At 45.9% G+C, this 27,726-nt stretch overlaps 1 protein-coding gene across 1 annotated transcript in view; it reads right to left on the reverse strand.

Moving 5' to 3' along the window:
- NEURL1B (neuralized E3 ubiquitin protein ligase 1B) overlaps nucleotides 1-25,220 on the reverse strand; it is a 35,669-nt gene extending 10,449 nt beyond the window's left edge. The window contains exon 1 of the mRNA XM_074916174.1: nucleotides 25,091-25,220. Within this exon, the coding sequence (XP_074772275.1) occupies nucleotides 25,091-25,121 (31 nt within the window). The 5' untranslated portion in view covers nucleotides 25,122-25,220. The remainder of the gene's footprint in view (nucleotides 1-25,090) is intronic.
- Nucleotides 25,221-27,726: the final 2,506 nt, after the last annotated feature.

The raw sequence follows: 27,726 nt of genomic DNA on the forward strand, positions 1-27,726 counted from the left end.
GACTCCAGTTTAGCAGCTGGAGCATCACCTCTGCATCACCAGACTGTTCTTCCAAAAATTTTAACCCAGCCCCTGGTTCAGATATCAGATGCAACTGGCACATTAAGGAACATTTCATCTCGCAAAGCCTTGCCTTTATGCAGAACCTCCCATTTGAGCTCAAAGCACTTTAGAAATGATGATTGTTTTCAGCTTCACAGCACCACAGATGGCACAGAAATCCTGCCATCCTCGTTTTACAGATGGGAGAAGGAGAATTTATGGGTGAGATCTTGCAGCATTTAAAGTCAATAGCAATTTCAAGACCAATTTCAAGAAAAGCAGATTTGAGGCCTAAAGTGAAGTTCACACAAGCATGAAGTAGAAATGAAAAAAGCTCAACTTTTAATCTTAAGCCTTAGCTATAAGTCCCCTGAGGCAGGGACAATCTCTTTTACATATCCCTGAATACATGGCGTCTTGCTCCAGGACCAGGGCTCCCATGACCACCACCACCACCACCATGGTGTCATAGGTCCTTCGATCTCCCTGTTTCCTACCCACTCCACCTTTCCTTCTCTTTACACCTGGCTTTATAGATTTTTAGAGCAAAAATGAAAGGCATCCTGGGTGCTCAAAGTCATCCTGTTAAATATAAAACTGCATCACATGCACACATTTATTTTGAAATATTTTGCCAAGTTTAAAGCTTTAGAAGCTGCCTGCCTGGCCCTTCCTTCAAGCTGCTTCCTCCCTGTCTGCAACCTCTGGCTTTGCTTTGTGACAAGGGAAGGATTTTCTGATGCTTTCCTCTCATGGAAAGTCACGCCAGAAGATGCTGGGAGCTCAGCTGGGGAAGCTGTCAGGAGAGCTGGAGTTGTGAGACCTTTATTTGCAAGCAAAACCATACCAGGTAGGGCAGCGAGAGGCTGGAACTTTCATTTGCATCTAAACTAACTGAGGCTCTAAGCAACCACTGCCTTTGTGACTGTGAGAGAGGAGGGGTTGCAGGCAAGATCTGAACACAGGATTAGCCTGTGAAATCAGGCATCTGCAACAGGAGTCAAAGAGCTACAAAGGCAAAAAGCTCCTGTTTGCATCAAGACAAAAAGGGCAATCCTAAATCATGACAGGCAAGCGCAGTGGCTAAATAAAAGGTCTTTTGTATCTCTTCATTTGTACTGCACGTGACAATCGCTGCACAGCACAAGGTAATGGTTAATCCTATCGTACACTACTGTAAATAAATACATCCTTGCTCTTACAACCAGTGGGGGGTTTGCCGTTTCCATGCCAGGGCCATGAAGACAGAGTCCCAAGGGAGATGGGGAGCAGGGAAGCCCCCCCGGGTGTTAAATCCCCTGGGGACAGTCCCCCTGCCCAGCACACCGCCTCTGCTCATGGCAGCACTGCAGGCCAGGCTTCCCCACAGGCTCTTCCAGTTCAGGAGGGGGTTCCCTGGGTATGTGGGGTCAGCCATGGTCATGCTTGCAGGAGGTATGGGTATTTCTCTTGGGTATTTCCAGGAGAAATCTCATTTCCTGCCTCCTAAAGAGCTGAAATGCAGAAGATGGCTGCTCTCAGCACAGACCCACCCGTGGCTCATGTGGGTGCTGCTCCACGTGTCTGCCTGCAAATACTCCCGACAAATGATGCTGCTGCTGCAGAGGAAATGTGGTTTGGGGTTTCCTTAGCAGAGAGAGGCATGGGGGCATGAACTCAGCCAGCACACAGTGCTGGGTGAGTGATCCCGAGCAGTGAGGGGTGAATCCTCTCCTGGCTATACTTTCCCACACCAGCTCCCCATTTTCCATCTGGATTCACCGGAGCCTTTGTGCCATTCAGCTGGGATGTGGGTTAAGCAAAGCCACGGATGGGTGCTGCCAGCACAGTCTCCAAGAGGCTCCTCTGGGACCCAGTGGGCTCAGTGCTGCTCTTTAGCATCACACCCCACTTTGCTGGGCAACAGCCTCCCCGTGTAGAGAAGCCCTCATTTTATAATCCATCAAGCTGCATTTTTTTCTAGAATAGTTAAAAACAACTCCCCTGTGAAAGCAAGTGCCCTGGCCTCAATGTCCCCGTCTTGGCCAGGAGAAGGAAGGAGGGAAGAGAGCTTTTGTTCTCCACTATCACAAGAATCCCCTACTTTCCACTCCCTGGGCAGCACCAGCCTTCCTCCCACATCAACCTGCCAGAGAAAAGACACGTGTAAAGACTGAGAGCAGCAGGACACACTCCCCCCACGGCTCCTGGGCAGGTACTTCTCACTCTGCTTTTGGAGAGTGTGGAGGACCGAGGCAGGAGTGACAGCGACAGCAACACAACTGATGGAAGAGCAATGACATGGGCACCGACTTCAAACGCAGCTCTGGGTCCACCCTGCCAGAGAGGAACTCGGGGCGGGGGTTTGGTGCTTTTTTTGTTGTTTTTTTAAAAACAGGAAAGCATATTGTGGCTAAACAATAGGAAAATCTCCAGAAGGAAATGAATGGATAATTTATTTATAACGCCGTTCCCCCCTCACATGAACACCTGCTGGTTGCCACCAGGACTAAAACCTGACATAACCCAAGGCAAGGGAGTCAGAGCTTTCCCACTGAAACATGCCTGAAGCGGAGCTTGGGCATGTGCTTTACCCATTATGTACTGACGGGGACTAGGCAAGTTCAACAGGATGTTTGTGACTTTGAATTAATTGCCCTAATTTGTGGCTCGGCTTCCATAGTTTGGATCACATTTCAGTCCCTCTGCTACGTCTCCAAACCCCCTCCTCTCCTGTCTGTGCCTTCCTACCCAAAAGACTGTCAGTAGGACAAGGACAGCCAAGCTTGTGGCATAAATGCCACCTTACCCAAGGGTGCCTGATGCTGTGACAGGCAGCTAAGAGCTACGCCAACTCTTTTTGTCATCTATGAGATTCCTATAATGCTTTGAGCAAGTAATTTCTTCTCTTTATGCCTCACTTCCCTGCCTAAGAGAGAGTAATAGTATTCTTCTACCTTGCAGGAAGCTAAAAGGATTAAAAAATGTAAGGTTCTTAAATACTTCAAATCCCTGAGCCCTGTAAGCATGTCAGCAGGCTGGCTAGATCATCAAATGGGACTCGAATCCACTGGGTCCCCCTGGGTGATGTCTTGAGCTCTCATCCAGTATTTTGCTTCTTTTAATTCCAGAGTTTTCCATTTTTCATCCCTACTCTCACCAACTGCAAACATGTTGCTCACATCATGAGTCCCTCAAATGCACAAGTGGGGCTTTAGCAAATATGAAGCCAGGAAAAGGGAAGAAAAAGCTGAACTGAAGGATTAAGAATGGTGCAGGGCTCCTCACTGAAACCTGCAAAAGAAACCCTTTTGGCAAGGCAGCATTTCCATCCACGTCCTTATGGTGTCACACAGGCGGCACTGAAACAGGTTTGGTTTATGGGGGCCCATGCTCTCAACTGAAAGCAGCTACACACATCTGAAACTTCACCTACTTTCCTAAAGGCCAGCACATTTATTTCTTAGGTTATGCTGACCTTTGGAGAGGTATTTTAACAAACATGCACTTTGCATTTCAAAAAGGTACAGCAGGCATACCCTGGACAAATTCCACATCTTTATCATGGTTCCAGTTCCAAAAATAAACATTTTTTTCACCCATTTGTTCACAGCATCAGGTTTGCTGTGGCACTGTAATCCCACTGACAGCAGCAGACAAAATTCAGAACAAGAGCCCTCTCTGAGGCTGCTGCTCTCCAAGGCGCTGGACAGAGGAGGCAGCTTAGCTGGGGAGTTGACCTTAAGCCAGATTGATCCTGTCTTCACTTGCCCGGACAAGCCAGGCAGGAATAATACCACAGAAAACTCTAAAATGAGGGAGAAGAGAATAACATTCAAGGAGACCAGAGCTACAGCAGAGAGCTATGGTGAGGAGGGCAGCCTGACAGTCAGAGGAAGAGGAGGAGGAGAGCACTGCCTTCCCAATGCACCAGGGTAAATCCATAGTCTGTATTAACTCTGCAACTGCTGCATCAAAAGACATTCCCTGGGTCCCACAGGCCTTTCCTGAGGAACCCCTCCAAGTAAATCCATGACAAAAGATGCACAGGATCACAAAGCAAGCAAATCACAGAGCAGCCAGGTGCCAAACAGGGATGCATACTGGATAAAGCAAGGATGTCAAGGGAACAGAAATTTCTGGGACCACTGCCCTGTGGGTGAACAGCTCACAGGAGACACAGCTCATCAGCATGCAGCTGGAGTGTAGTCTCCCCATGCTGTTTAGAGAAAAGGCTGAAAGGTAGCAGCATCCATCCTGAAATCTATCTATGAACACTTGCTGCATGGGCAAAAGGGAATCCACCTAACACGCCTGTGTCTTATCTTTATGGCTGCTGCTTTATCTGTAACACTAGAACTTTTTCCTATTACAGTAGATAGTTAGGTCACTGCTGCTGCAACAACCCTGTTGAACATTAAACAAGGTGTGTAGAGAGAGGGGTCAAGTGGCTTTTGCTTTGAAATAGGAAAATCCCAACAGGTGGGAACAATGAGGTCAAGTTTACTGCATGATCGCCAGCTCGCAGGGACAACCGTCACGGACTGAAAGTCAATCACAGTGTGGTCCAGTAATAGCACGGTCCTCACCACGCTCGTCCCCCTGCATCTTTCCTGCTGGAGATGCTGCAGCCGCCCGCGGGCGCGCGGGCTGGAGCCTTGCCGGAGGCTGGAAGAAGCAGGCTAGGCTGTTACTGCAGATAACAAACGTTAACAGTAACATGAAACAGGATTCTGCTCCAACGCGATCTTATCTTCTGTGAACAAGAGATAAAAATCTGTTCACATATAAATTTAGTGCACTGCCTAGACATTTTTTTATTTTTTTTAAATACAGAAAATGTGTTGGGGAGCTCTGCGGGAAGCACTGGTGTCGCCTATTCCATGCTCACAGTGTGAATTTATAAAGTTAGGCTACCAAATTCATTATAAGGCTGCTACAAAAAATTGGCCTCATTTCTAAACATCCTGCTGGCTCAAACACTGGAAAACTCAACTTGACAATTAATAAATATACCCCATCTAAATTCCTGGGGTTTGCATGACCAGTCCAGAGCCCTGCTTTGATGTAAAGGTCTCCTTGCCTGATCCTCTAACCTAAGACCAATTTCCAAGGAGTTAAAAAAACCCACACGGTTCACTTGCAATAGAGTGATACTGAAATTGAGGCGTTAAGGGAAGTAGTGAATTGCAGGAAATGTGACATTTTTGAAGAGACTAATTTGGGAAGGAAGGGAGGAAGAAAGACAGTTTTTCCTTTAAAAGAAGGTGTGTTATGGTGCTGAAGTAACTCTTGATGCAAATATCTAATAGACATATAACATTTTCCATTGCAGAACAGTCCAGAAAAATCCCTGGCAGAGAATGGGGATTGACTTCAGCTTGCAAAATCAAGTTGTGCCTGTCTCCATGAGGATTTTCAAGTGAAAAACCCCTCTTGGTTCTGTGGCTAATGCTTGAAACCAAATATTTTATGGGGGATTTAAACAAAATGCTAAAATTCATTTTTTCTAGGCAGAGGCTAATGACACGTTTATTCTGGTCTTCTAGGCGTTCCTCCATGCAAGCAGAGAAGTATTTGCCAACAGCATTAGGCAAAATCCTTTTGTTCTGATCTTTTTTCTCAAATCAGCAAACAGAGGCAATTCCAGCAGGACCTTGCAGTATTTTCCAGGATGCGCCATCCCCTGCCTCCTGCCATGTTCTCAGGAAACAAACTCCTACATTGCTTCTCTTTCAAATTAAGCCCTTTCCTTGTAGTGGGGAGCTCATATGAACACAAAGTTCAAAAAAGTTCAACCACATCGTTTAAAAAAATGCTTGCCTTGACAGGAAAGCCAACACCAGGCCTTAGCTCTCCTGGTTAACTGAACCTCACATCATGACACCAGCATCGGAGCCAAAAGATAGCAAGTACAGCTGAAAAACCAATGTCTCTCTCCATGATCCACCAGCTGGCTTGAAGCAGAAAATAAACCATGACAGAAGGCCTGCTCCAAGGATGAAAAGTGCTGATAGCAAATCTTCCACGACCTAGAAGTGATCACAGAGCCCCAAAGACTGGGGAGAGCCAACACTCTCCCAGATCAGGCAGGAATATTCTCCCAACCCACTTCCAGACCTTCTGCTTGACTTTGCTTTTTGGTGGTAAAGGAAATCAAACTTGACACAAAGAAAGCCAGTGCATGACTTTGATAGTGTGGCATTTTCAGAGCAAAGCGGGGAGCCCTGAGCTATAAACCAATATGGTCTTGTGGATCAGGCTGTAGAAGCAGGGTCTGCTATCAAAAAATCTACTGCTGGGTCTGCAAGTATAGGTAAATCCACCTACACTCATGTCTGTCTCCCTGCTCCCCCATCTCTCTCTTGTTGTGTCTCACTGCATGCGTGCACAAATTTTGCTGCAAAGTTGGCCCCATCTTTATTACAGGCTTTTAGTTCTCCTGCATATAAATAGCACTAAGAATACACAGAAGCCAGCGATTAAGCATGGAAAAAAATCTTCTCTCCCCCGTATTATTAGCGAATCTGGGTCAATGAGTCTGCAACTCTAGTCACAAATTCTTAGACATGGTTAATGAGAGACAGAGCAACACCAAACAGGAGAGGGATGGAGAAAAGGCAGGGCTCATGCCATAATCCTTGCTCAAGTCTTGCGGTGAGAGCGATGAAAGCAGCTGCATGATAGATGAGGAGCCTTGGAAATGGCACAGCTTATTGTAATCCATTATATGGCCTCGAAACCCAAGTCCACTGGCTCGTGTCAGTCAGAAGGCCATGCTCACGAGCCAAAGAGCTTTGAAAGATGTCAGGGATTTGAAAGTCATAAAATATGGGATGCAAAACTACATGAAACTTTTGACTACTGGCTAAAGATAAAACCAGCTTGTCAAAAATAATCAGTCAGCCACCCTCACTATAGCTCTTACTGGGAGTTTTTGGACTACGTTCCCACTAATATGCTGCATATGCAATGCGCATGATTTCATACACCAGGAGAGCAAATCTGTGCCTCTTACTTGATGTATTATGTTTTTACAAAATTGTTACCTTCTTTAGAAAGTTAAGTTTAACTTGGGGAGAGCAGAGGGCTGCTCAGCTCAGTTTATCTTCTAGTCCTAAACTCAAGAGTCCATAGCACAGTTTTGGGAGGTGATCAAAAGCAATGAAAAGTAAGCAGTTGACATCTGTTTAAGCAACTCCACAAATGGTTTCTGAGGACTGCTAGGTTGGGAGACTAAATATTTTCCAAATATAAATGCTCAGCTTGTTGGTCAGTGATTAAAATGTGTTTTATTATTTTCACTGTTTTCTAGAAACAGATAATAAAGTGCGCCATAAAGCAGAGAGCCCTAAAAGATGTAACGCTTCAGGTTGGAAAGACTGTTCTGGAGGAATGAACTCAGCTGATGACCCAAAGATGGAAGGAAAGACCAGAGATGTGGATGAAAACCCTCAGGGGCAGTTGGATTCTGCCTTGATTTAGTAAATTCATACAGAAATGGGGTGCAATTTCCATGGATTTACAATGCTTTTCTTTTCTTTTTTTTCTTTTTTTTTCGCAATGGCTGTTACTTCGGGCAGGTCTGAAGCCCACTACCATCTTGTGATGCATCAATTTCATTAAACAAAGTACATTGTGCTCACTGCAAGTCAAACCCAGCTTAGAAGGCCAACATCCAAGGATCCCATTTTAACAGTTGCTTTGCTGTTATGTCAAGCACCATTTTCCTTGTGCACTCCCTTTTTCCCCAGCCTAACTCAAGGACAGTCCCACAGTACATATGACAGGGCGCCTTTTTCTCTAACAACTGCTGCAGTCATTAGAGGAGAAGGATTTTGTTGTCATCGGCCTCAGTGCTTTACAGCATGGCTCAAATATGGATTTTCACGGCATAAAGACAAAGAGATATTCCTAATTTTACAGGATATTGTGCCACTGAGGTCTGGCTCAGAGAACCCTTCCTCTTCCTTCCTGCTCCAGGCCAGCAGCGTTCACTGCTGCAGCAGAGACCCCAGATACAGCCTAAGAGCAACCCAAGAGACCCCAAACCCTGCTGTAGTAGTGACTGCTGCTGGTCCCTCGAGGCTTGAGGCCACCACGTGGCTCTTGCTTTGAGGCAGGGAGGGACCCCCGTTGTTGTGTGTGGGAAAGCCATTGCATGCTCCTAATTAATCACACTGCACAGAAAAGATCCTAGCTAGAGAATTTTTCACAGATTAAAAACAGATCTGAGTTGGTCTCCTTGTCCCCAATTCCTCTCCATTCATTAATTCTTCACTTCCAAGATAACTTTTCTCCTCCAGACAGTATAAACAGCTCAGAACTGTTTTTCAGAGCCATGCTTTATGTTTAAAAAGCACTGTTCTGAACCAGTGTTTTCCTTTTCCAATCACAGCTGTGATTTGTTGAAGAGTTACAAGAATGTGTGAGTGGTGTAATCACTGACATTGAAATGGTCCATGCCCTCACCCTCTCCCCTAGCTGCCAGAGGAGCCCATAACGACCATTAATGCAAACAGACTCCCTGTTTCCACTGAACCTCTTTTCTTCTGACCAGCTGTACCAAGTCATCTGCACTGGGGATTTATAAATAGTGACCATGTCATTCCAATGTTAATGGCTTTTAATGAAATTGGAGAATGAAATACATTCCCTTTTAATATATCCTCAGAGCAGCAATTTTATTCTATCCCATGGTTTCAATACAGGGCTCATGGAAAGAGTGCTGGAGCTTGGCACATCCTTCCCACAGCCCATCAATATGTCACTTCCAGCACAGACAGGAACAAAGAGGGAAAGAATTTTGTTGTCTCCCTGATGCAGGAAATCCACCCATCCCTTACAGACAGGCAGCGTCACAGCACTGCCCAGGAGAGCAGCTTGTGAAACAGGGAAAAAAAAAGATTTGAGAAGTAATAGCAGTAATTCAGCCTCACTGTCAAAGTATTGTTCTTGGAAAAAACCCGAAAAGCCAGCATTTACGTTATCTTCATCCCTCTGAATTCGGACTGTATGCAATTTATACTTATGCCCTTCCCACCCCCAAAAAGCATGTTTGGAGAAAGGCTAGTACAAAAGATATGCTGCCAGAGCCCTCCCGGGCCTGTGAGTGCACCGCGCCGAACCACAGGCGACAGGTGGGGTGTGTGATGCTCAAGCCGAGAAGCGTGATGAGCTGAGCACGTTTTCCACACTCAGTAAAACACAAGAAAACTTTCCTGTAAGCATAGGAGATGTCCAGGGCCAGGACTACAAAGGAAGAAAAGCTGCAGATAAAGGGCAAGATCAGCACTCAGAGCGATGTTACAGGCACAGAAAGGAAAGCCTGGCCATTCATTTCTGCCTTCAACTTTTTCCAAGAAAACCTTATGATAAAAGGAACAAACCTGCTGTTTTTCTTTGCCCCAAATTTGCTACAGAAGCCTCTTTCGTCTTTATCTCCTCTCTTCATAGTGGTTCTAAGGGTCTCTTTATTTTTTTTCCTTCTAATTACAACTTCTCTGTACTCAAAGGACAGGAAAAAATTCAGTTTAAAGGGAAAAACGGTGGAGCTATTTCAGTCCAAACAGGGATGGATAACCAGAGAGCCATTAGACTTAACAGTGGCACCCATACAGGGCTTTTGATCTGTCCTAAGGGAGCCACAAAACCACAGGAAAAGGGGAAAAAAGGCCTCTAGGAAGATGTTCTTTCCAACAGGCGTTGCTCCCAACATGGTGCAGCATTTTTAAACGTTGTCCATGGTTCCTTTTATATTTACACACAGTTTAAACAGTGATCTGGCAGCGAAAGGGGAAAATGCTTTGGGAGGAACGCATCGCTGAGGAAGCTAAATAAAGAAGTGGCCAGGTCTTCAATCATCCTATATTTTATATATACAAAGGCTGTGATTCCACTAAGCTTTTCTGAAACAATATGTAAAGAATCCAAAGCAGGGCAAAGGGATGGGAATAACTGGTTATAATTAAATTGGGGGGTGAGCACAGCTCTTACAGTCTACCAGGCTCGCTTCCCTGGAGGCATCACAAAGCACAAAGGGATTTGCAGTGGTGGGAACTCTAATGGGTTACAGGTAACTGTACAGGGGCTGAGTCCAGCCTGAGCTGGGCGGGCTAACGCCTGAGACCAACACTCTCCCAGCAGGGAGATTTTAAATAAATTTAATACTGTCCAAACTCTCTTTCCAAGTGATCTGAAGGGCTAGTGACTTCACTCAACTCATGTACAGTCCAGCTTGTACAATAATAGCACATATTTTGTTGGCTGTTTCAGTTAATGTTCAGACGAATAAGCTATAGCTTTTCCTAAATACTGTACGTCCTCAGAGATAAAGACAAAATCGTTAAAAGAAAAAAAAAAAAAAAAAAGAGAGTTCTTTGCTGGTCCAGAAAGAGAGGAAAATATTCCACTAAAAAAAGATGTATCCTTTTTTCCTTGGTTGAAATTTTTTAAATGCAGTTTTTTGCTAAGCTATGAAGCCAATTTGAAAGGCAGGTGGTTGTGCAACACTTGGCTCCTGCATGGTTGAGCTGTGAGATCCTTTTCCATGATATTTACAGGAATTAATAAGAGGAAACAAGAGCCACTTCAAGACGTTAAGCTGTCCAAACAGAAGAAAATACAGGCATACCATTACTGGACACAAAATGACCTCAGCCCCTTTCTTCATCTCAAATGACTTCAATTATTTCAACTCAAAAAGGATTTGAGCAAGAGAGGTTTTTATTTTTAAGCCCCCATGTCAATCTTCTTAACACCAGTGAGATTTGATTCCAGCACACTTAAGTCAACATCAACATTTTTCTCCCTTTACTAACTCCCTTTGTGGTACCACAGCCAAGAGATGATAAAAGCAGGTGAGCCAAAGAATGAGATGAGAGACAATTCCTTGCATTTTTGAAGATAAATGCCAGGTTTAGTGGTCAGAAAAAGGCCAAAGCCTTTTTTTGCTCTCTCCCCCAGAGGAAGGAATTGCTCCCAAGAGATGGGGTGTTATGTGTGAATTATACAGCAAACAAACAGCAATGCAACCTCAACAGTGATTGACCATGGACGCCTGCCTGCCAGGGGAGGTCCAGGCAATATAAAGTACTGGTTTTCATCATGTTTTCCCACATTTTTGAGGTGGAGCTTGGACCATCGTTCAGCAGAGCACACTTGGGAGATACCTTCAAAACAATTTACCGCAGAGTGGCAAGCTGTTGTTATTTTTATAGCTATGTTGGGTTTTGTATTCTTCATAGATCATTTACACCTATAAACACTACTGTACAGTCAAACTGCACACTCTTTAGTAACTATGGAATTTGAAATTTTGTAAATCCCACATGAAACAATATAAACAGCTGTCTAAAACCTCCCATTTCCACCCAGATGGCTCTTGTTTCAATTAACCGAATCAAGCTTTTAATTCAGAGTCATTCACTGGCCTTGTTTGAATTTACTTGGAAAAATACACCTATAAATCACTGCAGAGAAAAACTGTGGAGAGAAAGAATTTGTTTCTCTTTGGGTGGTTGTTTTGGCTCTTTCTTTTTTCTCTTTTTTTTTGGTAGAACAAATTTTTATTACCAGACAAAAAATATACAATTACATGTTGACAGCTTAGAGCGTCTGGTGGTTCTGGCCACAATAAAACAGAGGCAGCAGCACGACTACAAGCTGTCCCTCCTCTTTGAAATAGATGGCACCAAGTGTCTCCCATGTTTTGTGCCACTGATGTGTGCCACTCACATCATCTCCCAGGGACTTCCGAGCTGGAAACATGCTGAAAAAGGCCAACTGTACAGAAAGCCTGAAGCCATCAAAATGGACCCACACAAGGGCCTTCCCCTACTGCCAAACTCACCAGACACTGGGCATCATGGGTGCCACTGCTCATGGGGTACCTTCTTGAAATACCAAATCTGAACAGTCACTTGAAGAGCTCCAGGAAAGACTAAATAACATCCATTGCAGCGATCTGCTGCTGGCAGAAAGGGAGAGGCTGGGCATCCCTGAAACCTCCCTGCATCCCACAGAAAGTCAGGTTCCCCCCAAGCAGGCACGCACCCATCCACCCAACCCCTTGTCTGCCAGCACATCGAGGAATTGGCTCCAGCTTTAAGTGAACTGCACTTAAGAAGTCTAAAAATAATGCTGAAAATCATCTGAGCAGCAGTGGCCTATGTCCACCCTGGCACAGCTCCATCGGCTCAGGTCCATGGAGGACATCCAGCACCGACGCGCTGCATGTGCCACAGCAAGGTTTGTGTGCACTTTGGTACGGGTGTGAGCTTTCCTGATGGACAGACAGACCAGAGCACATGCCGAAAACAATCTCATCACCCTTTGCTGGCGAAACCAGCTTTCTGCTTGCAAGAGCTGCTTGTGGCAGAGACTGGGAGGGAGAGGAGCTGGGAAGTGGCACAGCTTGTCCTCAGCATCAGCCCAGGATGTATACCATGCCCTAAATGCCTGCCTGACCTAGCCCTCCTTATCCCTTCCTTTTCCCATGCTTTTGTGCATGCTGAGATATGCTCAAAACTGCTGGTTCCCAATGAGAAAGCCCCTTCATTAGCACCACAGTGGGGTTTTTTCAGACAGAGCCTGGAACATGGGACCAGCAAACCTTCTGCCCATCGACAGCCCCAGGGCAGAGCAGGTGCCTGCCTGACCGCAGCAAATTCAAGGATGCTTTCCAGCTCAGCTTCCTACGCATGCAGACCTTGGTGAGACAGCAGCATGTCTTCCTGTGCCCCTTTAGTTTTTTCTAGGCCACCCTGGTCAAGTAGGATCAATAGCAGAAACATTTCATGCCGTAGCCAGACCACCAGGAGCCCTCACCTGCGCACAAGCAGTGCCATATGGTCATCTATTAACGGCATATAAAAGCCGACTAACTGCAATGGTTCCTTTGCTTGGAGAACACAAGATGTTGCAAAACAGTGTCTTATTAGCTTGCGGTAGTACCTAATATGGAGGAGCTGCCGGTGGGCCAATACCTGCAGACCCTCCCCAGAGCAGACCCAGCCAAGCTGTGAACCTCTCCAAGACACAGAGGCAGCACCAGGAGCCTCCCCCAGCACGAGAACAGTATTCCTCAAGTACTGCACAAGGCATAAGCCTGTGCCTAAAGGTCCTTCCCTTTACTCCCATCTTTCCCATCTACCTCACATTAATACCTCATTTCTCATAGCAGCAACTGCCCAATTTGAATTTTTTCTGCAGCTCTCTGTCCTGTGACAAGCAGGGCAGGCCCACAGCATTTCGGATGGGGACATTTCTTCCTTCTCTTTGTCAGACCTACATGTCCACATCAGGCAAAGCCCCAGTGCAGCATCTGCATCCAGGGTTGCCCAGGGCCACCAGAAGGATGGAGCTGAGCTGGCATGTCTGCCTCAATCATCCCCCAGCACCACAGCCCGGGGGTTGCAGCATGGATCCCAGGCAGTGGTGTGGCTACACCCCAAACACCCTCTCCACCACCAGCCATATCTTGCCCAAACACCTCTTTGGGGAAATGGTCACTTGCTGGAGAAAGCATTTCAGGTTCCAAAACTCACAACCCTCCAAGGCAACAGAGTGGCAACCTATAAGACAGTATCACTCCCATCAGCTACTCTTTCATTGCCACGGAGAGAAACAAGTCACAACTAGTGTTCCCAGCACCACTCTTAGCCCCAGGAAAAAGAATATGAAAAAGACAGGGAGAGTTCTGGAAGAGAGTTGACTCGGTTGGGCAGAGATCTGAGGTGATGAGTCTGTGGTGATGAATGACGGCTGGAGATGCACAACAGCAAGTGATGCCCTGGCTCAGTACAGAAATAGAGGCACAGAAAGGGAAAATACAGGAATATAAGCAGAGAAGGGTCCTCAGCATTGCCCTACTTAACATTTCTGCCCATCTTCTTTAGTCTACTGGAAAGGAGGAAACAAGGACTGTTCGATGCAGGGCTGTGTTCAAGATACAAGAGGCAGGGAGCAAATCAGGGAGGTGGAAAATATGGTCAGGATAGAAACAAAGAAAGTTTCTCCCTCCTTCTGGGACTGTCTCATGAGGTTGTGCCGTTAATCTCATCTCAAAGGAAAATCTGAGCAACTATAAGGGCTGCTTGACGTGGTTTGGTGATTGAGTCTAGTGGCGTGCCCATAGATTTCAGTATTTACAGGAGTGGATATGAGTGCATAAACATTTACTAAATAGGAATGCATACAAAAAGATGATTTGAAAACAGTTTGTTTTAAAATAAGAAGCAATTTTGACCTCTCTGAGAGGAATGTACCTCTGCCCTCTGCTTAGAAATGGTCAGCTGAATGCTTGAAGAGGGTGGGAGAAATAGTAAACATGTTCAGGGGGCTGGGAAGCAAATTTTTATTTTTGTTTTGCTTCTAAAACTAGCTTTTAATATTTCTAAGAGTAAGAGGCATTTCAAAAGAAACACGATCCCTCAAAACTCAGTTTTGAAAAGAGGCTAATTTTTAATCAAAAAAATTGTAAAGCAGAAAAATATGAACACTTCTATTAAGTGATAAACTCCGGCTGTTTCACATGGAGGCAGCATTTCAGGGGAAAAGGGCTTCACAAAGCATTTTAGTAACTAAGCCTCACAGTGTCCTCATGAGGCAGATGAGCCATCAGCAGGGTCAGGAACTCCGAGCCGCAGGGTACCCCCACCCCAGGCTCCCCACCCTGGCACCCACAGAAGGGAAGAAGTCTGCACTGCTACTAGGAAGCTCTGGAAGCCATCACATTGCTTGTTTGAGGGAAGAAAGGACTGTTTTAACCAATTCATTAATTATGAATATTAAACAAAGCAAGTTTTGAAGTTTAGTTTGTTAACGACTCGAACTTCCGCTATTGTTCTGCTCAGTAAAAGCAGACTCTCCAGACAGCATCTGTCAATCCAATTATTATGTAGTTAAATGAGGGAGAAAAAATTGTTCTCTCTCACCTGCAAAAAGCTATCTGTGCCTTGTAATTATTTACCTTGATAAACTTAATTTACTTGAGTTTCCCTTTCGGATTTGGCTGGTCAAGTTAAACTGTAAAGATTATTCATGGAAAAGCAACCACATTCGGTTACTAGGAGACAAAAAATCACTTAGTACGTTCCTCCAATGAATAATCCCTGCAGAACACACACAAATTCAATAAATTATGAATTTCTCTTTCTCTCTTACATAAACATTGGGGTTTCAGAGGCATTTCTTGGAACCCTTTAAAATAAATTAATAACTACTATGCAAGAGCAAAACAGAGGGGGTAGTTGAGCCTTGCAGGTGAGCTGCATCCTTTGTCTAGACATGAAAGTTATTCTGGAACAAGGCAGGGTGCAAATGGACAGCAGATTCATTATTGTCAGTATCTATGGGCAGACACTGGCATTTGGCGTGCTCACATGCGTTTTCAAAATGGATAACGTAAGCAGTAGACTAAGCTAATTTGGAAGAAGGCATTCTTATTTCAGAAAAAATCTCTCTTCCTGCACAATTCCATGTATACAAAAGGTCTTGCATAAAAGCACTTGTTGGCAGATCTCTGAAGCTACAAGGTGAAGCGAGAGATAAGTTTTCCTACACTGGGTGGTGGCTGCCAAGCCAGCCCATACGAGGCCAGCATCCACAGCACCGCACAACTGACACTGCTGATGGGCAAAACAAACTGCAGCCAGACTAAGTCTGCCCCTAGCCACTCATACATTTCTAGAAACAACACGCAGACTCAAAAGATTGATTCTGGATACTTAGCAGCATTTGGTCATTTTGTGTATGTATGTGTGTTGTTGTATCTTGCTCTCTTTTCCTAGCCCTCATAATAGCCCCTAATAACAGCAATCCCCAGGCATGACGCAGTACAGATTGCTGTTCAAGGCTGTGGTATTTAAAGACATGCTATAGGGTCTGTTGGCTAAGATCAGTTTTTATAAACTTTAACCGAGATGGATTTCCTTGAAATTCTGACTTGCGAAGCATCTGTCCTTCTCACTCTCTCCCTTTGATCACATCAGCAGCACAGGCAGTGCTGTTCTGCTGCTGGCAAATCACCCAGTAATTGCTATTTAAGACTCACAAATCAGATGCCAGTGTGAAGATCTGCCTTGTACTCTTCAGAGGACACCTCCTTTCCAGGAGAGATCAACCAAGATGCCTGACATACTGAAATATTCGCAAGCCTTCTTCCATGCAAGTGCAGGGAAGCTCTGCTGCATCAAGCTTTCCCTCTCTGCACACATGGTCTCAATGTTCAACTTTTATTTTTCAGCCCTCTCTGTTGACAAGGGTCTCATGCAGACCCCGTGCCATGTCCCTGTGTCCCCACAAGCTCGGCCCCAGCAGGTCCTGCACAGGGCTGCATTCACCACAGAGTCTCGAGGGGCACCGTGATCCAGAGCAAATCCAACACTGATCACCAGATAAAAGTCGAGCCACTTAAACACTCTTTCCATTGTGTGGTTTGTCCCCATGAACCATCATATGAAAGTTATCTCTGTTTCATAAGCCAGCACAATTGGCCACCACACAATATACCAGCCAATGCTCTTTATCACTAACAGTGAAGCAACAGCCAGTTTGTAAATTATTTCAGTATTCATACTTAGAAACTCTTTCACTTTGCAGGACAAATTCATCAAGAGTTTTTGACGGTGTCCTGAGGAAAGGACTGCCAAAGAACAGCCCCTTAAAGAGGTGTTTTTTGGGGGCGCACCTCTTTGGCAGGAGCCTGCAGAGATTATCTAGCCCATCTTTACCCTCTGATGGGACCAGCTCTACTAATGCCATTCCTAGCTGACAAATAACAAACTTCTTCTTTAAGACCTCCAGTGATACAGATATTCCAATTTCCTGTACTCCACCAAGACTATGCATCAGTATTAACCTGCCCCGCTGCCTTCTTGAAGAACACATGCTCAGAGGTCCTGGTCCTGCCTCCTCCCAAAAAACCTAATTCACTGCACCCTCTTAGCTGCTCCTCTTAGAGGCAATTTTCGCCACCATCAGGGCACTAGACCAAACAGATCATAAGTGCCAAGCGTTTGCTGTTACCAAAAAAAACCCTCTAACCAACTGTGTCAAGTTTAAGACCCCAAAAAATAGCACTTTCCCCTCATTAGGAATTATGCTTTCAACCTTAGGATCACACTGAGGAGATAACTTTTGAACTCTGCTACATAAATTACAGAACATGTTAAGCTGAGAAGCTGGTGCCCCAATGAGACCAAAACAGATAACAGGCTGAGAAAAGCTGTTGCCACAGTGCTAGTTATCACTGAGAAAAGAGAGATAAACCTGAATGAAATTATTTCATTTCTGCTGCCAAATGGGATATTCTATCTTTTATCTTTGGCTTGTCAAGGCAGGGCTTGGCAGATTTAACATCTGAGCTATGGAGGAGGGCAAAAATCAAACAACTTTTTTCCGTGGCATTTGTAAACCTGATGGAAAAATTACACTCAGGGAAATTCTCTCTTGACTGACTGTCTTCCCTGCGTTGCTACACAGGCAACGAAAAACAGAGCTTTGCTTTTATGTGGTCTATTTATTTCTCCCACATAGCCATAAGACATGCCATCAGGAGTGCAGTCACAAGAAACCTGGAGTCACAGACAAATGGACGGTTAAAATAGGAGAATTCCTAAAGTCTCATTATTATGTAAATATCCACAGCGAAACAAGAAAACTGAGAAAACGAAACCTGTTATATGCAACTACCTAGCCAACAACTCTACAAACACAACTCCATCCATTTTTCTCCCTTCAAAGCATCAGTATCTCTTAAAAAAAAACCCTAAATGTATTTCCCTGCTGCACTGAAAAGCTTTGAAATGCAGTTAAATGGGTTTTCTTTAAAGAATCTTCCGGTGTAAATCCAGCAGCAAGCAAGAAGTAATTTCTTATCTTTTGATTTGGTTCCCTTACACCAGTCCTGATGGTGTAAAAAGGAAAAAAATACATGGTTTTCCTGTAGCAGGGAAAAGGATGGGGTCTGATCCTCTCAGGATGAGATCTCAGAGCTGCTCCACTGTCAGAGATCTGAAAGAACTGAGAGAGAAAAAACTGGGTGGAAAGCAAGCCCTGCTTACATGAAGCAGAGGAAGATATCTCCCTGGACACAGAGGGAAAAACAAATTAACATGCAAGAAATCCCTTTCCCCTCCCTCACTCCTCCCCAAAGCCCCACTTCAACTGTTCAGACACCAGGAATTTAACGTTCCAGCACTTAGTAATTGAGACAACAGGGCATCCAGGTCTGAAGGGAAAAGCTGGCACAGGTATGCTGAGATAAAGCTTTCAACTACATGTCTTGGTGCCAGTGATTCATGTTTTTTAACACAGAAGGAAAAAAATACAGCCATCATCAAGATATGGAACAATCCAGAGTAAAAGGCATCTCCTTCCCACCAAACATGTCCTCGGGCACACATCTTATCTAAGGGACCATTGGGAAGGGACTGCCCCACCTAATGCCTCTGGGTAGTCCTGCTGTATTTGCAGCATGCAAAGAGGTGGGATAGGGAGGTCTTCAGAGAAGTGGCAGGACCTCACAACCTAAGGGCACTGGGGCCATCAAACAGACATATGGACCACTGATGCAGGGTCAGTCCCCTTCAGGACACAGCAGATTGGTGACACCAAAAGGACCAGGGTGGAGAATGTGCCTAAATGAGAAGACAGAACAAAGTATGGAAATGCTTCTATAGCAAAACTTCGTCCAACTGCCGCAAACAGAAAAGCCTCCCCAAGATGTGACATGGAGTCAGGTCCCACCCGACAGCCCTTCGGGCTCCCACCTCTTTCTGTGCTTGCAGGCAAGTGAGCACACACCTGCCCTCTGGGTAAAGTCTGGGAAATGGTTTGCACGCCAAGCTATATTTTGATGCCAGGAAGCCCCAAATAAGCATGTGGCCGAGGAGCTCATTAGGAGTGGGGAAGGTGCACGTCGTGAGTCAGCCGTGTGGTTTGGCTGCCATGGCAAGAAGCAGCAGCAGGCACAGGATGCCAGACTGCTCCAGGCACAAGAAAGAAGACAAACAAAGGAGATAAGACAAATGGAAATACAAAAAGAAGAGATGGAGGAGACTGCACACACCTTCCCCATAAGGAAACTTGGACAGGATCTGACATGTGTTTCAGGGGACCACACCTGGCCTCATCCCATCTTGCTGCTCATGAAGCCGCCCCAGCAAGCAAGCCTCTGCTCCTGGGTTCTCACAAGCTCTACCCCTGCATAGCTCAGCAGATTTGCTTCCCTGCTTCTCTCCTGAACCCACCACATCCATTACACTGACATACACACTCCACCTTAGGAAAGTCTGCTCTTATTTTAGCTACCAACCCTCACAGATAGGCTCTGTAAACAGTGGGATGCTGATGAGAAAGAAAATGTTTCCTTTCAAGGCAAACTTTGCAGCAGGACACTGACTGCCCAAAAGTGCAACTCCAAAATTCAATGAGCTTGAATGCTAAATCCACTGGAGCTAACGAGGACAAAGGTATTTGCATTCCTAATTAAAAAGTCATTGAACGTGATATGCAAAGAGGATCCTTACTAGAATGGGAAGAGAAGCACACCATAAGTCTCAAGGTGACTCACCCTTTTCATGTCAAGTAAACATTAATGCCCGCACATTCAAACTTGACTGCCTAAAGTTAAACTCCTTAAACACACTTAAGCACCTCCATAGGTTGTCAAATTATGATGTGTCAGGAAGCAGCAATTTCCTATGCCTGCGGTGAGGGCTCTCTAAGAGTTTTGCCTACACACACAGACTTCGGGGTGTGATTTTAAGCATCTACCTTAGGGTCAGATTGTGGCACACAGCTCCTTCTGACCTGTGGCAATTTTCTAGAGAAATAAAAGGGAAAAAGTGCTGTTTTCCAGATACCCTGCCTCTTAGTAAAGCAATTCCCCTCTAGAACATAAACAATACAATAGAAGAGAGAGCATTGCCCAGCAATATCCATCGTGAGAGTGCTTTAATGACACACTTGGCCATGTGCTGTGTGTGTCTGACAGCACACCGGCCATGGGGCATGACACACGGCTCCACTTAGCACCGTCTTGATAGGTGATGCCTTCCTGGATTCAAGTACAGTTGTTTCTCCAGTCTCAACAGTCAAGATGCCAACGGTAGCGCTGAATTAATCATGCCAGTTGGCTGCAGCACATTTTTGAGTATGTACTGTGCGAGGCTGGTTAAAGATAGTCCTCAGTATACGATCAACCTGTTCCAGCTCTAAATCACAGTGAAGGCTGAGCAGTTTCACAGGTTTCCTTTTGAAGAGTGGAAAAGCAGAAAGCTACACAAGAAGCAGTGAATTAATCTATTTTTTTGCACTTCTATGACCTTCTTCTTGGAGATGCTTCATGCCTGCATGTTAATTAATTAACTCTCGTATATCCATGTGAGAAAAGGTGTGTTTCCTACCTCTCTTACATACAAAGCAAGACTATGCTAAAGCCATTTGCTCAAAGATCACACAGGGAGTCAGCAGCAAAATCAATGACAGACTCTAGAAACCTCAACTCCCCATCTAAAAGACGCAGGAAAAACAGGCAAAATAGGGCTGTTATTGAGGCAAGATTAACACCTGTAATCTCTGTTGATAGAGTTGAACCAAACCCAAACCAAAAACTGGTCTGAACAGGTACCTTTTTCACTCAAACCAGAACAACCTGAAGTGTTATTTTGTAGTTTTGTCAAAGACAGAGAGATCTTTTCCCACTACATGGTCTTTGCTACTCATTTCTTACCAAAGAGTGTGCATATTATGATAATAGGCATCAGTATTTTTAAAAAATACACACAAACATCATCTTTTACTCACAAGCTGTAAATTCCTGCTGATCTACTGTAACCAGGACCCTACAACCGTCACCACTGTGCATAAGACTGGCAGATGGAAGCATGAGCCTGGTGAAGCTCTAAAGTTGGGACTTCTGACTTGTGAAGAAAGGGTTACTTATTAAAAGCATTTTTCTTACGAATACAAAATAATTTCTTGAAAATAAGAAACTGAAGACACTTCTGCCAGAACAAGCCCCATTCTCCCTTGTGTTTACCAGGCTCAAATGCCACTCATACTTGGTATTCCTTGCAGTTGTGAGGAAGGCTGTGGGAGAAGCACTGCAATCAGATCCCAGCCAGATTCTTAAAAGGGAATTTGACTCTCTTGTTAAATACCAATGACCCTATTTGGGCCAGGATCAACAACTGGATCCCAACTGGAAAGTCCTTTACTCGTGCTTAGGGCAGTGAGTGCCTCCTGCCTGCCCTGCCTTCTTGCGGCAGCAGCTGTCCAGGCTCACCCCGCCACAACGCCATGCACCACAAGGACACTTGCTGCCTGTCCAGCTCTCTTAGATGTAGTTCCTTGATTTTTCCTGCACCTTGCAGCTCCATGTAAGGCTTTCACCAGGTCAGGGTAATTTTCACTTCTCCCAGCCTGCCAGTCCTCAAATACTGCTGGGCTCCTGCATGTTCAGGGGAGGCTTCATGCCCCCATCTGGGCACTAACCACTTTCTGAGCCCCTTTCAAAGTGTCTACCAAGCAAAGTAATTACCATGGACAAATTAGCACCATACATGACATTGGGGTGTGGACATGTGCTGCTTGCTGCCTTGCTCACCCATGAGTTAGTTAACTCAAGAGAGTAACTCCTCTGTGGAGCACCGCAGGTAAGAGCAGCCACAAAGCCATAAAGCCCAATGTCGGTATGCAACCCATCCGCCACCAACATCCACGTGGCCTCCCAGCCCACTCTGCAGGTCAGGACAAGTTCCGCCCATCGGCTGCAATGCTGCACACCTAGTTTATCACCTGTAGGAGACAGAAAAACGGCATGCCTCAACTATAAAGAATTCACTCTTGCCTAACCACCTGCCCGTACATCATTTCAAACAATGGGCAGTGGTAAGGGGAGGGAGGCAAGAAAATATTGACACCCAAGCGTAAATTCTCACACTGCACTGGAGATGGAGTGGGAGATTCTGGAGGTGCAGGAAGGGGTCGGCCACGGGCTGGCACCAAATGGTGGTGGCTGGCACCACGGAGGAGCCCAAAGGTGAGGAGGTCCTGCTCATCCCTCCAGGGTCAGGCCAGCCACAGGAGGCAACCATCCTGCTGGAGGAATGTGTCATGTATCATTTAGCTGTCATCTAGATAAGAGCAATTTCCACCACCACCTCAGGACCGTTGTTAAGTGTATCTGACACATCTCAGCTCTTTTCCATTCAAATGCCTCCTCAACCGGTTCAAATATAGAAGCTGCCTTTCATTAGCCCTAGCCTATTACTCATTTCAATACCACTCTGGGTAGAAACCTCGCTGTTAATTTGACAAAGCCTTTATCCATTGTGTGTTAACCATCAGATACTTGGCAAACACAAGTTTCCCAAGCTCCCGATACAAATTTCTCCAGCACCGATAGCGTGTGCTCTTGTATCATTACATGGAAATGTGGAGAGAAAGGCAGAGGCTGCACAAGGATTTAAAGATGCAAAAGCACAGAAAACATGCTTGAACAAATTTAGGTATAAAAATGAGTTGAGCTGCATTCAATAGGATTTAAAATTGAATTCCACTATTTCAGAACAGTGTTTCCATTTCTATGTAAAACCTGAATTGTTGATTGTTCAGCTTTTCCAGGAGCCAAATGATGAAGGTCCCTCTACGTTTCCTCTACATTTAATCAGAATGGAAAGATATTTTCCATATCTTGAGCTATTTATGGTGAACAAAACAACAAAAGGGGAACAACATCTGTAGGCTTCTACCATTAATCAATTTAAAACAACAGGTAGGCAAATTTTAGTTTGGGGTTGTTCTGTTTTTTTTCTTTAATAAATTACTGCAGGGACAGGGGAGAGCAATTCCTCTGATAGTGAAAATGAGAGTGAAAGTGTATTGCTCAGTCTGTCGGGGTGAAGAAAGAGGTGCATTTCGGGCAAAGAAGAGGAAAGACTTAATTCTGATTATCTTTAAGTAATTCTAAACGGCCATATAGCATTTGTAAATAGGATTTCATCCAACAATTCAGTCTTCCAGAAAAACTTTATCATTTTCAAAAGAACTGTTCCAAGAACAGTTCTAAACCTGCTTCCCTCCGTAATGCCATTTGGAAAATGAAAGACAAACAATACATCCGAGCACATCAATATGAAAAATTGCTGAACTGTGTCCAACTTGACGAAATATGTTTATAAATTTCCAAATTGCTAACATCCAAAATCTCTTCTGCAGCCACAGGTTAACAGCTTCTTTTGACTGTCATTACTCTGTGAAAACTGAACGCAGCTGAATTTGAGAATAAGATACATTTTCAGCATCTTCCAGCACATTAGCAAACGGTGTTCAAGTGTCCTGTATGTTTTTGCCTTGCGCAATTTGACAAATGTTTGCAAATGGACTCTCCCCAGCAAAGCAATCCTTATAGACAGTCTCCACCTGGCAGGACAGGACGAAGATTTCCTAAGCCACCAGAACAACATTTGAGTTAGGAGGTCTACATAAATCAAGTCTAGAGTTTTTTCCATCAAACTTTTCCTCTTTCTTGAACAACTCCTTTTGAAAGCACCGCTAGGAAATCTTTAATCACACAACTGCGGTACAACTGATGTCATCCCTTTTTTTAAATTCACGTGTGTAAGGCTGTGCATATAAAGGCTGCTCAGGAGAGACTGTTCTAGCAATAGGCAGAACGGCTGATACAACTCTCAGCCTTCTGGAACACAGCTCACAGCTAGATCCCACATCCCAGCAGGTACAGATATTTTTTCTTTAGGAAGTTCTAGCCTTACCAAGGGAAACCTCCCCTGACCCAAGGATATTTCCCTGACTCTCCCAGGTTTTTTGCATGTGCCTCTTGATGCTACCTCTAGCTGAAAAGCCAACCTACAAAATGAATTTTCTCCAAGGTCGTGCACTCCTTACAATGCCTTTATTTGCCATTTGGTGAGGTATTTAAAAAAATGAAAACTTCCTCATTGTGAAAGGAGTTAATTTCCCATTTAAATGTAATGGGGAATGAGAGGAGACGCAACTAGAAATCTAATCACAGGTTCATAGCTAAACCACAAGCCTAGCAGCTTTCTTTTGTGCCTTGAAGGTCCCAAGCACCCTCTCTTTGCAAAAACAATATATGGCACATCCAAATGCAAATCTATTCCTCTCTTTATTTCTATATTCAGCTCCCTGGCTGATTACAGGGAGGCATGTGTGTGTGTTCAATAGGTCCTCCTGCTTCTTTAAATAAGTTTAATAATACCCTTTTTATTTATGGGAGCCCAAAGTACAAAGGATGCAATGCAGGAGCTCTGCAAGAGCAGAAAAGAAAAGAAAAGCAAACTAGCTGAAGATACAGACTGGCAAGGGCTCAGTAATTCAATACTGTTGATTCTATAGAGACCAACTGCTTTTATTATGCACTGATTCTCTGAGGAGGCAAAAACCCCACAATTATGAACTTGCAAAGGAAAAGAATCTGTGCATTTCTTGTGTAAGAGCAGAATTCGCTAAAAAGGCAGTTTAAAACCAGGGCAGTCTACCAAATATTTCAGACCTGCTTTCAAATAGTTTTCTTCTGGTGACTCTGGACAACTGATGTCTCTCCACGTTTGGAAGTTGACCTTTGTTTTAGAAAAAAAAACCAAAACCCAAAATACAGAAACCAAAAAACAAATAAACGACACAGAAGGGGAAATGAAAACTAAAGCCACTAAAAGGATTCGACTGAAAGGCTGGGGATCACGGCTCCGGCTGCGGGAACTGCCCCACTTCACCCGCGTTTGCCGCTCTCACATGGGTGAAGCCGTGCCCCGCCGCTCGAGCATCACCGCCCCGGTGCCCGCCGCGGCGGGGACCATCAGAAAGAATCACGGTAACAGCCACATTTTTGAAGTATTTGGCTTACCCCGGGCTGCTCCGCGGGGGCGCGGGGCTCGGCCCCGGGGCCGGCACAGCCCGGCCCGGCCGGGTCCCTCCGCTGCGCCCGGCTGGCCCCCGGCATCTCCCGGCACCGGACGCGCCCGCCGCCCCCCCGGGGGCAGCGCGCCCCCCCCCCGCGCCCCGCTCCCCCCGCCGGTACCTGCCAGGGTCTTGTGCACCGTGTTGCCCATCGCTCCGCTCGGCGGCGCGGCGGAGCCCGGGGCGGCCCGGCGCTCCGCAGGGCCATGGACAGCGCCCGCCTCCCGCTGCCGCGCTCCGCTCCGCGCCCCGCCGCGCCGCACCGCCCCCCGCGCCCCGCCCCGCCCCGCCCCGGCCCCCCCTCCGCCGCCTCCGGGGGCCGCGGGGCCCGGCCCGGCCGCGCTCCGCCCTGCGCGGGGTCGGCTCGGGGGTGGGACGCGGCGGGAGGCGCGGGTGGCGGCTGCTGGAGGAGCTGCGGGGGAACGCGGGCCCGGCTCTTTCCCAGAGGGTCCACCGACCCCGGGAAACTACTTTTTGCCTCTCTCTCTTAGGGAAAAAAAAAAAAAGGTGTTTTTCCCCCTTGGGAATAAAAATGGTTTGGAGAGCAGGAGGGCACGGCTGGCAATTCCAGCTTTATCCTCAGGACAGCCCGTTCCAGCAGCAAAACCTTCCCAGAGGGTGGAAGCTGCTTTGGGAAACGCTGGGAGTCGATCGACCCGAGCTCTTTTCCCCTCCGTGCCATTGACTTACGGGGTGACCTTGGATAAGCCACTTTGCATCTCGGTGACACGGCTTCCCCATCTGGGAATCGAGGGTATTAGCAGGAGTGTTGTGCTGGCAAATACGTTACTAGTTTGAGGAGCACCGATACCATGGTGACAAAGGACACCTCAGCCTGAAGTGCAGTATTGACAACATTTGCCTCACAATTTCTCTCTTCCGATCTCAGACATAAAAACATGTTTATAGCCCCATTAGAGAGGAGCAACATCTTCCTGGTCACACCTGTGCTGCTGGGGGGTGATGCTGCCGAGCCCTTCTTCTCCGAGGCAGTTTTGGGAGTTTTAAGGATGGAAAAATGGGAGCGTCAGAGCCACCAAACGTGCTGCAACCAACACGTTGGGCTGATGCCATGGTGCACAGTGTTTGGGAAAATCCACCGTGGCCCTTAGCAGAAGTCACATCTGTGAACTATCTCATGTCCTGGGACACAAATAAAGTGGAAAGGGAGGGAGAGCCAAGCCCCAGTAGCTCAATGGCCTGGCAGAGATCAGGCTCTGATCTATTGTAGGGAAGCTAAAATAACAAGCCTTTAATCCCTAGATCATGTTGAACGGGTCAAGTATGGCTCAGGAGATGAGAGGGGACAGAAAAACCTAATTTCCAGTATTTTTTTGCCATCATATGGATTTGTTAAAAATGGGATTGTAAAATGAGACACCAGCAGCTGTTCTTAAAAGCGCTTGCACCCATCTGCTGTCTTCTTAGGTTAGCATATGTCTCCCACTGTCTGTGGTGCCCTGAGCTGTAAACCACATGCAGGAGCTGTCAGGGCAGGAGCAAGCACGCTGAAGCACAGTGCTTCCCTTCGGGGAGAAGGGGAGGAGAGCAATGTCCTCCTATTTACACAGAGGGGAAAGTCCTTGTTTCACTTAGTGGTGGGGAATGGGAGGCTTTGGCTAATCCCGGCCGGTTTCCCTCAGCAGGGAGTGGCAATTGGTTTTTTAGGGTTTAAATGAGCCTTAAAACCCCAGAGGTGACAGAGGGGTTCTCCGCAGCTGGCTCTCTGCGGCTGTCTGGGGACTGCCAGGGCAACTCATGTGCGTGCCATGTGTGCGCTGTGTGCCACCTCCCCGGGGCTGCCCGGGAGACGCGCCGGGCCCCTCCTTCCACAGCCCAACCATGCCAGCCCAGAGACGGTCACTGCTGGTCCCAAGGGTGTTCCAGCCCTTCCTCCTCGCCAAAAACGAGGTAAAAATAGAAGACAATAAAATGGAAAGGCACATCCTTAGGACACAGAGGCAGCCTCTAGGAACGCAATCAACGCTTCTAATTCTTGGCATTGTAAAAATGTAGAGTTTGTTAAAACAATCCACTTCACAAAATGCAAAACAATAAGTATGAGAAATAGTTCAACAAGGATGACTTCACCCTTCCCAGAAACCACTCTGAGAAAGTGCAAGAGAACCAGAAACCAACACTGAGCAGGGACTGAAAGGCAATGCAAAGTCACTGCTCAGCCTGGAGAAATGCAGAAAGGAAACCAACTGTCCCAAGCAAGGAGCCACAAATGAAAGCTCATTAATATGTTAAAATCTTTTCCGCTTCAGCAAGTTTTGATAACTATTGATAACATACTTCAGTAATTTCTTCTGTAAGCCTGACAGATGTCTGATCCTCTTAAGAAATCCCCTTCCCTCTCTCACCCTCATTTCGATCAAGGGACGGGATGACCTGCATGTGCATGTCATTTGCTTTGGTATCTGAATTCTCACAGATATAAAACAGTAATATCACCTAAGCTCCTTCCTAGCATTTTTTTATTACTAGATCTTAAACCATTTTGCAGACAAGTTGAGTGACATTATCCTTATTTTATAAGTGATGAAACCGAGGCACAAGGAACCCAGGAGACGTGTACAAGGTCACCTCGTCAGCCATCAGCAGATGCGGGAGCAGAGCTCTGGAGCAAAGAAGCCACAAAACACTTACTGTGTTGGAACTAGCCCACAGGACTAGACACATTTAGCCACACACACCGTACTGCTGTTTCTCCCTCTGAATTTTCTATTGCCCCCCATAACAAATTCATCTCAG

Source organism: Athene noctua, chromosome 12, assembly GCF_965140245.1.
Source record: "Athene noctua chromosome 12, bAthNoc1.hap1.1, whole genome shotgun sequence".
In the NCBI taxonomy this organism is placed as follows: domain Eukaryota; kingdom Metazoa; phylum Chordata; class Aves; order Strigiformes; family Strigidae; genus Athene; species Athene noctua.